Source organism: Excalfactoria chinensis, chromosome 4 (genome assembly GCF_039878825.1).
Source record: "Excalfactoria chinensis isolate bCotChi1 chromosome 4, bCotChi1.hap2, whole genome shotgun sequence".
Taxonomy (NCBI): Eukaryota; Metazoa; Chordata; class Aves; order Galliformes; family Phasianidae; genus Excalfactoria; species Excalfactoria chinensis.
This window is the reverse complement of record NC_092828.1, coordinates 21,567,483-21,581,624: the sequence shown is the minus strand read 5'-3', so window position 1 is coordinate 21,581,624 and position 14,142 is coordinate 21,567,483. Positions and strand designations below refer to the sequence as shown.

Genomic DNA, 14,142 nt, shown 5'->3' with positions numbered 1-14,142 from the left:
AGATACCTGCTTCCTTTCTCCCCCATCTTGTGGCTGTCTTCTTCCCTTTTACTGGAAGATTAGAACTGAAAAGATTGTTGAATGTAACAGGGTATCGGTGTGGTACCTTTTTTGTTTTCTCTTGGTGGTCTGGACTCTGCTCTGCTAAGGGGCTGTTATTACTGTGGCCCATATAACAAATAGACATTTTGACTCAATATCATACCATTAAGCAAGGTCATTGGAATTCAAAGGAAAAGTATTTTACTACCCATCATTCTATATTCAAATAAAGAAAAATGGTCTCCTGTAGTATGTCTCTGATGCTGCACAGCATTCATCTATCCTGTCAGATTTTGAACATTGGCTTTTACTTCCACCTTCCTTGTGCTCTATCTCTTGTGATGGGTCATTACCTTCCACCTGCACGGTGAATGCTTTCACCTGTTACAGAAGAGGGCAAGCTAGATTGGTTTTCCAGTCTGTGCTGGTAGAAAGTCACAGCCTGTGAGAAGGTTAGCCCTGTGTGATCTTGAGGTGTGTTTGCAAATTAGTTGTAGGTGGGACAAGGTTGCATTTATTTCAGGTAGGTTTGCACAGCTGACTTTTGTTTCCTTCATTGGCCAGTTCAGCAACTAATGTTTCAGTGTGAACACCTGTGAAATGGCTTCCTCCTGTTCAGCTGCATTAATCAGCTGGTGATTAAATTTAACTCCCTATTTTATCTCAGAACATATGCAAGCATATTTTCGTATGTTTTTTTGTTAGTGAATAATTTTTGTAGTAAATAACTGATACTCAGCCAGGTGATATTTTCTTACCCCTGAATGCACCCAGCTGTTTCACAGGATTTCTTTCCAAGTGTTCATTCATGCACAAGTGAATTTATTATATTCTGGTTAAATGTTGCATAAATGTTGTTGTTTTCAGTCTCTGGGTTAATGGTTTTCCTCTGCTGTTAGTTTTGTACATTTATACTTCAAGGTCACTTCAATTTAGGTTTTTCTGGTAGTTTATCATTGCAATAAATAATTGTGTTGCTTCTTCCGCATCTGTGGTTGATTTGTTTAAAAGAAATAATTCAGCCACATCACAGTACTTCGCAAACAACGTATGTAAAAGACATGTGCATACACATGTATGTTTATATGACAAGGACAGAAGCAGTGTCTATCTTTGTAAAGTGAGCACAGTGACATTTCATGTCACGGCGCTGTTGAGGTATAGTTGTTTAATACTGTAAACTATATGAACCTGAACTAATGTGAAACAGTTCCTCATTGTGTAATAAAGGCTTATCATTTTTCTGTTCCAACATACAATGCAAGGCCCAATATCTATATTTTATGAACACTAGCATTTCTGTGATATGAACCACTTATTTAAACTTACCCATGTGTATTTGGTCTTGCAGTTGTTGCTGTGCATACTTCACTGTGATACTGAGATAATTAACCTTAATACATACTAGTATTTTGCATGATGCAGTTAAGTTATGGAAAGTTTCATTTTGTTTTTACATGGTTGGGAAAAGTGCAGGTGAAGTTGTTTGACTTGGGCCAAGTTGTTGGGGCAACCCCAGATGTCCATACAGACTGGGGAAAGAACTCATTGAGAGCAGCCCTAAGGACTAGGAGTAGGGGATCCTGTTGGACAAAAAGCTTGATGTAAGCCCAGCAGCTGGAACTTGTGAGTGGAAACCCTGTGCACAGAAGGGGGGGTTGGAACTGGGTATCTTTAAGATCCCTTCTAACCTAAGACATTGTACAAGTATGAATGCACTTCAAGGCTTATAAGACCTCAGAGTCAAAAACTATGTAGGAGAGGCTACAAAGGACATGTTGAGGTGAATATTTAGTATACTTAGGAATTTTTTGAATTGATTATATGATTGCATCTGGTCTATAGTATTGGGTTTTGATCCTTAAAGCACGTTATTGAATTTAAGTGTAATGATGAAGTTACGCTTCTTTTCTGCAGAACTTTCTCAGGTTAGCCCTAAAATTGTATATCAGTAACTTAAGAACTGAAAATAGGATTGTAGGAAAAATTGTCAGGTTTGTGCTATAAATGTAAGAGTCAAATCAAGTTATCATTCCATTTGTGTGTGAGTTTGCATGTGCTTAAGTGAGGATTGCAGAAGTGAGAGGTATTGGGAAACAGGTAATAGAAGTGCTGAAGCACCTAGCAAGAAACGTTAGTTGGGGTAACAACACGTTTTTAATTCAATAAAGATGTGAAGAAGAAAGATATAAAGCAACTGATAGTATAAATCAGGAGATTGGTATTATCTATTATCTTTTTCTGTGTTGTTGTTTTTTTCCATGACAAGTGAAATAAAATATTCCGTAAGTACAGTTTCAAATTACCGACCTTCTGCTATCTTCCACTAATTTAATGGGAAAACAATGGAACTCTCAGCATATCAGCTTCATAACAGTTTCCTAAACAAACCCCAGTGCTTCTGGTGGAGTGGACTTCTTCCCATGGTCAGGTTGTTCTGGAACAGACTGTCTGTAGAGGAAGTGGATGCTTTGTCCTTAGAAACATTTAAGGCCAGGCTGGACAGGGCTCTGATCAACCTGATCTAGCTGTAGATATTCCTGTTCATTGCAGCAGAGTTGGACTAGATGGCCATTAAGGGTCCCTACCAACTCATATGGTTCTGCAATTCATTTACCCTTCACTGTGGGTGTTTTGAGGCCTTTCTCTGAAAGCTGGAAGTGCGTTGCTGGAATAGATGAGCCACAGCTCTTGGTACAGTGCTGCCTTTCTTGTCGGTGTATTTTTTTTCTTTTTTTTTTTAACTAGAACAGTTTGTATGCCAGTGTCAGCCCCTCATGTCTCCTTTACTGCTGGCGAAATGTTGGACCAGGAGGTTATTGTCTTATCTTGCAAGTTGACAGCCCTTGGAGAACGGCAGCTGGTTAACAGCACATAACATAAGGACACCTCCAAAGCACTTTTGACTGGGAGGTTTTAAAGAGCGATGTCTCCCTTCCCAGTGACTGGAAAGCATGTATTCCCTGGGAAAAAAACTGCCCTTGCTGAAATATAGCAGTTTTTCATATAGATGGTGCCTCTGCCTTTCTAAAAAGTACTGTGTTTTTTCTACTGGTGGCATTTCTTATACCCATCTGTAACCTCGTATAAATTTGGGAATGTCTCTAATTATGGTACGAATTGCAGGCACATTTGTCAGAGATTTTCCAGCAGCACCAGTGTTTCATCCCTGTGTTGGCACTGTTGATGAGTTTGAGCTTTTTTTTCCTGCCCTATTATAAAACCAGTTCAAAATGATGTTATTTCTGACAGCCAGGGTTGTGTGCAAAATGGTCATTGGATTCTTTTATTTGCATTGTTTTGAGCAAGTAGTCTTTTGGATGCTGCAAGTAAAGTCATTGCAGATTCTGGTTTTCTGTTACTTTGTCTTTCTTTTGATAAGCTGATTTTGATTAGCCGAAATGCATTCTCTGGTAGCATGTGTTGACAAGGGAAAGTAGTGCGATGAAGGGAGCAGAACAGGTTACACCACAATTCCAGTTATTTCTTTATATGCTGTGTTTTAATGTACCTAAAGCTAAACATTATTAGAAAAGCTAGTTTATCTGATGGCATTAGGTTAAAGCCATATTGGAGTAACTCTTTGTTAAGTTTTCCATCTCTTTGTAGGCTAATTCAAGCCATGCAGACTTTCTTGCCTTATTTTGAGACTCAGTAAGTCAAGGTCTTTCTTGGTGTTCCTGTCCATAGGAACAGTACAACAGTAGTATCTGATGTGCTTTGTTTGCATCAGGTGAAGACCTATGAAAAACAAACCATTCATATCTTTGTAACGTTGATTCATTTTCTTTTTTTCTTCCTTTTTTTCCCCCGTACCCAGCAGATATATGGAGTGATCAGTCATTTCAGACAGACCCAGACTTACCACCTGGATGGAAAAAAATCAATGACATTGCTGGAATCTACTACTGGCACATACCTACAGGAACAACTCAGTGGCAACGTCCCGTGTCTGTTCCAACAGATCTTCAAGGCTCAAGGAAAGGATCACTTGGTTCCATTACTCCATCTCCCACTCCAGAAACTGAGGTAACATGCTATCCTGTTGTGTGCTGTGTGCTATTAGAAAAGACATACCTTCTTGAAAGGTGAAAGAGAAAGGTGAAATTACCTTGCAAGTCTGAATGTTGCCTAAAGTAAGCATTAGAATATGAGGCCTTATGTTATCCCAAAGTATAGCTTCTTGTTGACAGTATATTGTAATTGTCTATTTCCCATGCGTATTTTCTAATGGCTATGCCTCATATAGCATCCTAAACTTTGGATGTGTAGGATGAAATCAAACATCGTATCTCACATAAATAAGTCAGTGTGTGATTGATGTGAAATGGCTTCGGTTGTCTAGTATGTGCTGAAGCGTTTCTCCATTATATGGGTACATAAAATTTCTGCACATTATAGCTATCTTTTTACTAGACTATTTGTAATTGCATCTTCTTTTTGGTTCACCTTGTAGGAGTGGGGTATCACACAAAGAATTCATTTGAGACTCCAGCTGCTTTACAGGGTAGTTTCTATTAAATAAATATCAAGTATTCTCAAGTGTAAGCCTCTTAACATCTTGTCAGTACAAAATATCTGCACGAGTAGATCACTGTGTTGCAGTCAGCCTTTAACTAGAAACAGAAAGAAATATGTTCTTTCTTTCTTCATGGGCTGAAAGAGCAATATACGATACTGCCTTTAAAGTAATCCTTGCAGGCACAGTTGAGAAGGTTGATTGATGTCATATACATAGAAATATAAAATAAATCCTGAAAAAGAAGAGGGTGCTTCAAAAATGGATTCACATTGGGTTTTTTAATGTTGAGAAGACTTCTGTGGAATAAACCACAAACACGATAACAGATTATTATGAAACATAATCCTTTTTTGTACTGACATTTCAGAAGGACGTCTACAGTTTTATGGAATCAGTTGAAGTCTTTGTACTAGCTTTGATTTTTGTATCGGGTAGTCTTTAGTTATTATTTTTTAATGTATTTAGATATGACATTATTTTTGTTCTTGACTTTATTGATACATGCACCAAAGTAACTTAGGTGAAAGGCAAGGGGAGTTAAGGACATTCAAATATGTGTTACAATTTTGACCCTGAAACTTTTATCCTGTATAGGCTTAAACATGCACATTCTTGTTTATTATCTCAGAAAGATTGCTCCCACATGTTCACAAATGCTACACGTAAGTTTGCCAAGCTTAACCACACTGTTTCGGTTATGGTTCACATCAGTAAGGTGTCTGTTCACATTGGAAACCATTTCTGAGAGAGTTTCATGGGGAAAGAACATCAGTTGATGTCAGTTGTCTAGAAAATAAGAAAATCAGAAATGCTCCTTATAAATTCCTGCAAATTCTTCCGATTTTAAATTTCTGGAGTTTATAAGTGAGGGATATAACTTCAGCATTAAGTATTTCTCTTACTCTAGAATATGGACAACATATGGGCTTCAATAGGGAAGCTGTAGATGTCTTGCATGAGCAGCCATCAGTTGGGTTAGTAAATCAGTCAGAAATCAGTTGGGTTAGTAAATTGCAGAGGGAGAATGCCTATATTCTTTAGAATTAGTTTTTCTACCTCTGTTTAAAATGTCTTTGCAATGAAAATGTTAGACCTGCTTGTAATGTGGCTTTTGTACCTTTAATCTTTTATAATTTTACTTTCTTTAAACAGAGAATAGTTGTAGCGGCACGGATCTTAAGTGTGGATGTATAAAATAAGACATTTGAAGAGCTATTCTAAAATGCCACATATATGAGTATGTAAGAACTTATATTAAACTCATTCAGATTTCAATGTGGAAATGCTGATGCACTGAAGAATTTGATCCACATGCATTTCCATGTCAGGATCAATACAATGTACTGTATCTTAAAAGATTATATAAGAAATAAACAAGTTCCTCATACTTACATTGATATGCTAACACTATATGCCTATTTTAATTGTAGATATAAACTGAGGAATTTATCTCTTCAAGATTTCTACATTCACTGATAAGCTTCTAACATGCCAGTATTTAAATAATACTGATTTTTTGACTGTCATTACTAAGATAGCACTGCAATAAAATACCAGCACATTGATAGAATTAATCTGGAAATCTGTCTGACAATCTGACACAAAAGATGTGGAATTTGATCTAGAATGAGGCTCCCAAATGTCTGTATCCTGGTGCTGCCATTGGCAGCAGTGGTTGTGGTGGACAGGTTCCAGCTTGAGGCTGGAGCATGTGTGAGCTGTGTACTGCTCGGAGTGCAGGCTTCCAAAACTAATCTGGCTTGGAAGGGCTGCCTTAGTTCATCCCCATTGGCTGGAATTTGTATTGTTTTCTACTGAAAACCTTTTAGATGGATGAAAGGGTAATCTAAGATTGAAGATCGGTGTGGGTAGCATTTCTTATTTGTCCTAATAGGCTTTTGTGACTCCATAACAATTATTTTATCACTTCTGTTTGTGAAGCATCTAGTGCTAGTCTTGAGTTTGTTTGGGCTATTCCAGCTTTTAGGTTAGTTACATAAACATTTAGAAACTTTTATTTTTGTTCCCTGAGTAAAACTATTTTTACCCTTTGTCTTGTTCCTTTATTGATTCATTTGTTGTTTATGTATTAATTTTAGCTTTGTGTCCCTGTCTCTTAAATGATGTGACGTACAGAAACTTTGCTTCATTTGGTAGAATGTGGCTTACAGCTGAGGGCAGCCAACAAAGATAGCCAGTTTTATTCTGTGCCTGGTTGCAGGTATTTAGCCTGAAGAACTAGAGTTACTTAGTGTTGCACAACAAGTTACAAGAAGATGATCATGGAGAAATGGTGCTGTAATGCGCACAAAGGGCTTTAAGAAAAGGGAAGTACAAAGATGTCTTACCCTCGCTCAGGCTGTAAGGCAATTTTGCTTTCCAAAATAATCAGTGGATTTCAATCCAAACCAATTGCAGGTTACGTGTTGTGTGAAATGTTCTGCACATGTAGCAGAAATGCTAATAAACGCTACGTATGGCTAACCTGGGGCATTCCTTCCCTTCCTACTGCAGCAAAAACATACAAATATAGTTTGGTTTTGGACAGGTGGTTAGAGGTCGCTTAGTTTTAGTTGGCTCTTCTCTGTGTTGATGAATGACTTGCTTCCTAAATCCTCATGTTTTGTGTGTTTTCTTCCAAATTGTAGAGAAGTTACTGCCTTCTTTCCCATTTCCCGTGCAGAGAGAAGGGGCTTAATTTTCAGTAAGAACTTCTTTGAGGTCCCAGTAGAACATGTTGATGGTAGTTGTCTTCTTAGTCTGATTCATCACACACCCGGATCACCTCTAGAAGTTCTTCCGTAGATAACATAATTGCCAACAGCTAATAATTAGAAATTAGGAGGAAAAACTAACAACGATTAATAAAGTCAGAGGCATGTTTGGCAGGAGTTACTAATTGTTACATGAGTGCTGCTTGGCCTCAGTGCAGAGCTAATGGGAGGGGCTATTAATTATGGGAATTCTTGAGGATTTGGGGAGCTACAAAGAGAGGCTGCTTCCTTGTGGGGAAGGTCAGGGCAACTCCAACATTAGTTGCTCCTCCCAGGCTTTGCCGGGAAGGACAAAGCTCAGATTGCCGTACTGTTATATGCACCATTGCCTTATTGACTGCACTACTGAATGCTTCAGAGTTATTAGAAAGTTAAACGGAAAATGAGAGAGTGGGTGGTTTTCTTCTTTAAAAAATAGCTCCTAGATTTTCCAGAAGTACTTTCTCAGCAAAAAAATCTCTCTGCACTCCTTATTAATCCTCCTTTCCTTCACTCCGTTCCTCGTGCTTTTTCCCTAGAAAACATTTGATCTTTACCTTGTACGTATCTTCTCCCTGTGTATATCATTGTGTTGTGGTATTTCTACTTCCAGTAGTAATTAGTCTCTTAACAAATGTACCAATCAAATGTGAATCCTTGTGTTTCCGCAAAACTGCTGTTTACCAGGCTGTAGCAGCTGTGGCCAACATTCATATTCAGATTTATTTTGCTTGCTTTTAAGATCATAGTTAAAGAATAATTTCATTGTCCGTTCCTAATTTATATTAACTTTCCTTGTTTCAATCATTTGTTTTGGTAAGTAACTGTTAGAAGCACGTCTTCTCTTCCCTTTCCTCCAAATGCCATGGTATAGTAATGAGCCGAAGTTTGAGGTGATCTGTTCCCTAACCCATCCTGTAAATATCAATGCTAACAACAGTGTCTTGTGTTTTTTTTTCTTTTTCTTTTCTTTTTTTTTTTCTTTTTTTTTTTTTTCTTCTTTTTTTCTTTTTTTTTGTCAATGTGCTTCTTCCTGTGTGAATAATTATGTGTCTAGAAACAGCCATGGAGTGATTTTGCTGTACTGAATGGGGGAAAGATTAATAGTGACATTTGGAAGGCAAGTATATTGTCAGATTTTAGAACCTTTAATACTATTACCCTTGTTTTTTGCATGGCAGTGGCTGTTTTTTCCCCTTTTATTTTCCATGAATGTCATTCATAACATAGGCCGAAGTGATTGGGGGTACTGCTAGGGATGTGTAGCTCACAAACATGCTGCCTTTTCTGATCTTTCCACTTGGAATGGATTCAGTCTTAACTTGCAGGGCAACCGCCATGACATAACAAATAAGATGCCTGCACTGAGTGAAATGCAGCTTGAGAATATATATGCATGCCTCTTTTCAACTTCAGCCAGCAGTACTGTCGCTTCTTTGCAGGGAGGATTTAATTTCCCTTTGGAATAAGAAATAACATGACGGTGTCCTTAATGCTGCATTGACCAAACTGCCTTTATCTCTAGGACCTGCATGCAGCCACTGTGAACCCAGACCCAAGTCTGAAAGAGTTTGAAGGAGCAACATTGCGCTATGCCTCCTTGAAGCTCAGGTACGATGACTACAGAAACTCCCATGGAGTAACCAGTTCCATATGGTGCTTTCCTTAATTTTTACCTTATTTTTAAGTTGATTTTTGTTCATTTTTTCTTTAACAGAAATGCTCCACAGTCAGATGATGATGATTCTTGTAGCGTCAACAGTGATCCAGAAGCCAAGGTCTGTAAGAAAATACACTGTGATATAACAATTAAAATTTTGCAGGTGTGAACATAACTTGCAAGCTGCAGAATGCCCCCAAGATTGTGAAGTTTAATATACTCCTCCTTTTGGCACAACGTAGATTGACTGTGCAAGACTTATTTTTTCAAAGGAATTTGCAATTTAAAGCTTTATTCAGTTTGGTCAGGAAAGTGTGACCAAGAGCCAAGAAATTGCATGTTACAGCTGAAGAGTAAGTGGTAGTAACTGACCCCTTGCACAACCATGCAAGTTTTCTGTCCTAAGCAAGAGAGGGTCTTGTTGTTTGTCATGGTTGGGTAGCTTCCTGGTGCTTTCAGTGATGGCAGTGGTTCTTTATTCTCAAGCTTGCCCCCTCTTTAAGTACTCCTCATTCAAGAGGCTGCTTCAACTCTCAGCTACTAACAAGGAAGCTGCTTTTTAGAAAAAGGAACTTCATATTTTAGTGAACAAAGAATGCAATCTAGTTTGAGGATAAAGTTTATGGATAAAAATGAGACTACCACGTGAACAAGCGCCATAATTAAATCATCAGGGCCTTCAGTGATGTAATCTAAACTTTCTGAGGAGAAGGAAGCAGCAGGAGGTTTTGAAAGCTTCTGCACATGTCTCCAGATTGGTCTTGTTGACAGTTTTGCCATGTGCTTGCATCCATTTTTAAGAGTGTATGTGAATCTCTATAATTGGAAATCCAACTAGTTTAAATGAGTGCCTTTGCTGCCGTACACCTGCAGTGACTGACAGGAGCAGAAGCTACTTACGTGCAGAAAGACAGTATGTAACAGATTTAATAATTATAATAGCATTAACGATATATTTTAGGAGAGAAAACAGACTGATCAGGGTACTTAAATGTCTTTGTCGTCTTGATTATTTGGCTTGTGATGTTTAAATCAGATGTAAATAAGTTTGTTTCGCTTGGCAGGCTGGCAGTTAAAAAAGCGAGGCTTCAGCTGCTCTCGTTATAATGACAGGCACAGTAAATGGAGTGGGGGAGTGATGAGCATTAGGTACCAGTCTTCAGAAAGCTGTTCCTTTCAAATGTCTTACAGAGTGGAAAGCATTACAAGTAGCTGGTAATTTGGTACGTCTGAATCTTTACTGGATGATTAGCACTGGGGAGGATGAGGAGTCCTTCTTGTGTGGAGAATATGGCAGTGTTTGTGTGAACAAGGAATGCTGGTCATCATCTCCCTCCTTGTCTAACTAGCCATTTAGCTACACAATTCGTGGAACTGATACCCATCCAGTATCAGTGAAATGAGATGAAACCAAGAGCTTGTCCACAGCAGCTGTGTAGACCCAACTGTGCTGACGATGCTTAAATGAGTAATTTTAACTGAGCACTGAAAACATTCGCTGAAGTGGCTGAAAGGAGCAGGACAAGAACTGGAGTAGGAATTATACATGTGTTTTATGTTTATGCATCACTTTAGCACTGATGTGCTATCGCTGTCTAACGGGACTGTTGTGTAGGGGTGGTATAGCTCAGCAGCTTGAGCATTACTCTGCAGCTCCACAGGCTGAGGGCAAAGCTTCCAGCTGCTGCATGGCTGTTCCTTGCAGGGATGGGAAGTGGGTCTGGGAATACCAGGAAAATCTTCACCTCTGGAAAAAAACATGGAAAGGTGGGTGTGGTAGGATGGTTCCTTGATAGCCCATTTTATCCAAGTTGTTGTGAGAGTAAAAGAAGTGCAACAGGATTGAAAACAGATGACCTGACACTTGGATAAATCAGATTTCTAGCTTCTTCAGCCTCTCTGCCACATCACTGCCTTCACCGCATTGGTCTGAAGCTTGCTTCTGCGTGGCAGCAAGCGCAGCCTCAGAGAAGGAAGCTGTGTAGCTCATTAAACTCTGTTGGAAGAATTTGTCAAAATGGGCCTTGTTAGAGAGATGCTGGAAACTTTGGATCAGTTTAAGCCTATTCATGATAGTGGCCAGTACGTTAAAAGAAAAAGAACAATATCTTTAGGTGCACAGAGCAGTGCTGTCTTTCAGTAAAGGGAACTGTGCCACCATGTGGAAGTCTCCAGTACTTCCCTTCCCCAATGGTTGTCTACTTCTGTAAGGACTGTAGCGTTCTAAACAATAAATGCTGGGAAAAGTATGTCGTAGAATTCATGTAGTTCCTGTAAGAAAAGTTGTTTACTCAGCTTTGAGCTGCACATCCTTGGCAGGTTGGCACAGGTTTTCTGCATAGGACCATAAAAGGGAAGGGAAAGGGGAAGAAAGAGGAGGATGATCAGATTGAGCTTCTCTATTTCAGTGATTTATTTTTGTAGGAATTTCTTGAAGAAATGGTTCGTTGTGCTTGGCAGGGATACTAATTCTGCATGTGAAACATGCGCAACTGGAAATGAGTTTTGAATTGGTGCTTCCCAGTAGACAGATCATAACTTTTCTGGTTAATTTATTTATTGAGAAACCTGTGCATTCCCACTTTTTTGAGGCAAAAAGATGCTTTTATCAACCCTGGACTATAAACTCCTTTGGGCTATGTCTTGTTACACTATTTACCTTACAGTTATGCTGGCTCTGTGTAAAAGTATAGAAAGATGCTAACATTTTTCCCTGTGCTGGTGCAAACAAATTGAACCTCTTGGGAAATTTGTCTCTATCCCTAGGGATGGGATGATGAACAGGGGAGTCATGAGGCTCAGTTTCTCCTAAATCTATACAGAATCAGCCTATTCGACTGGACATTTGAACCTGCCTTTATCCTTTCCATTTAAATGTGGTTTTCTGGTTAGGCTTAATGTAGTCCTGTATGGATTTTCCAATTTTCTGTCCCCATATTAGCTTGTTCTGCAGGGCTTTACTTTCCACCCTTGCCATTTTAGAGTAGCTAAAAATTGATATCTAAGAATTGTGGAAAAGTATCTATACCTGCTAAAGTACTAGGCAAGTGTTTCAAAATTTTCTTTTCTAATTTTAAAACCATTAAATGTTCAGGAACTCAAAAGAAAGGAAGAAGAGATCATTTCTATGTTTTGTATGAGATGCTGCTAACAGGTACCTGAATGTGGTGATTTACCTGTAAGTGAATGGAAAAGAAGTGGAAGGCATGGAAAGTGATGAACGTGGTGATGAACTGTTAAGCATACTTGGGTGTTTTGAGTAATGTGAGGGTTGGCAAGCTGACTTGTGGTTGTCATGAATGTGGCCTGTAAATATCACTGTTGAAATAACTTTTCCCAAACAGTTAAGCACTATCTCTTTGATGCTTCTCTTGCTGTGAAGGTGGGTGTCTTTTGGAGAGGTCCCATTTCTGCATGTTTCTTACCTTCTCCAGAAACAAATATCCTGAGTAGACTCAGGGCCACTAGCAAATAATCAGTCTGCCCCCATGATGATGGAGGTGAGCTGGAGATGAGTCAGATCTCTGATGAAGAAAGTGAAGACCCAACCAGAGACGTGTAGTTTATGTCATGTCTAGTAATTGCAGAAAAGCATAAACTTTCCACATTAAAGTGCGTAATTCTTTCCCATTCAAAATAGCTTCTGAAATTATTGGTGCAAACAGGAAATAGTCAACGCTTATCCAGTATTTTCACAGTCCACCTCGTACTGCATCTGATCTTCTCATGAGCATATGAAGCTCTACAGAAAGCTTTAGTTCAGTCCATCTCAGTTAAAATCTGAGGTTGCCACCTTGTTAAAAGGTGAGTAAAAAGTGAGATTAATGTTAATATGTATCTGAAGGAAGGTGGAAGGCAAATAAATTAGGCCAGGCTCTTCTTGGTGGTGTGTAGTGTTAAGACAATGAGCAGTGGCCTAAATCTTGAACATGGGGAGAAGTTCCATACAAACACATAGAAGAACTTCTTTACAATAAGGGTGACAGAGCATTGGAACTGGTTTCCCAGAGAAGTTGTGGAGTCTCCTTCTATGGAAATATTCAAGACCTGTCTGGTTGCCTACCTGTGTGACATATTGTAGGGTGTGTGCTTTGGACTCAATAATCTCTTGAGGCCCCTTCCAAATAATCTTGCTAGTAGCTGAAAGTGCCTTATGGACAGCAGAATTATATATTTTGGAGATTAACCCAAAGAGTTCTTTCAAGACTAAACTTCAGCCAGTAGAACACCCAAGTGCTGTTTTTTGCATTGATGGAATATTGCGGAGATAGTTTCTCAAAACAGAAGAAAACACTATATTCAGTGCACATGGATCTTCCTTTAACAATGTTTGTGAGTGTTTTAAAACAGAGGAAATAGAATACGAGTTAAGTAGTTTCAAAGATGTGTTTCCATTTGCTATTGGTTTTAGACTTTCAGGAGGTAGCACGATAATATGGAAATAAATTATTTTAAATAAATAAAATCAATATAAACATTTGAGAGAAATTTGAAGAGGTTTAGGGGGCTTATGGTTTTTCCTTTCAAACACAAAGGGGCACCCTTAGCTATCTCCCCTTCTCACTTTTCAGGTAGTCATTTCAGTAGCTTTTAGAACTGAATTAAAACAGATTTGCTGCTTGAAACATCCAGTGAATAGTTGAAGGGAGGTCATTCTCAACAATCATTATAGTAAAGCAAAAGTTTATTCACCTTTCCATCTTTGCAGCCTCTTAGTAGCAAAGGTGAGCAATGAGGACAGTGATTCCTAAGCTGGTGGGTTGCTCCTGAATTTGGCTGCCTGCCACAAGCAGCATTAAGGCACACTCCCAGCTGTGCAGATGCTGTAGATAAATGATGCAGGTGTGCTAAACCGTTCTGCTTCACAAGCAGTTTTAGAAACAGCAGACTGAAGCACTAAAATACATCACTTCAACGTTTTCTTCATACTTTCTCATTTTGTGTACTAGATGTTTTGGAGAATGTGTCTGTGTATTCCTTCTTTCACCATGATGCTGTAAGCAATCATGTTATGGTGTGGTGTATATAATAACACAGATTTCCGCCTATATGATATTTTCTTCCACCTTGTCCTAAATGTAGCTTTACTTATAATAAAATACAAGGATTAGTCCAAGAAAGAAGAGTTTTCCCCAGATCTCACCAACTGACTTTTTAGTGATACA

At 38.7% G+C, this 14,142-nt stretch overlaps 1 protein-coding gene across 23 annotated transcripts in view; it reads left to right on the top strand.

Moving 5' to 3' along the window:
- The window catches only part of APBB2 (amyloid beta precursor protein binding family B member 2), a 159,773-nt gene that overhangs the window by 97,464 nt on the left and 48,167 nt on the right, over positions 1-14,142 (top strand). For 16 of the 23 annotated variants that reach the window (XM_072336661.1, XM_072336654.1, XM_072336657.1 and 13 more), the window contains 4 exons: positions 3,863-4,071; positions 8,375-8,437; positions 8,843-8,928; positions 9,035-9,095. In XM_072336661.1, the coding sequence (XP_072192762.1) occupies positions 3,863-4,071; positions 8,375-8,437; positions 8,843-8,928; positions 9,035-9,095 (419 nt within the window). The remainder of the gene's footprint in view (positions 1-3,862; positions 4,072-8,374; positions 8,438-8,842; positions 8,929-9,034; positions 9,096-14,142) is intronic. The other 7 variants (XM_072336663.1, XM_072336667.1, XM_072336665.1 and 4 more) reach the window with 3 other exon arrangements.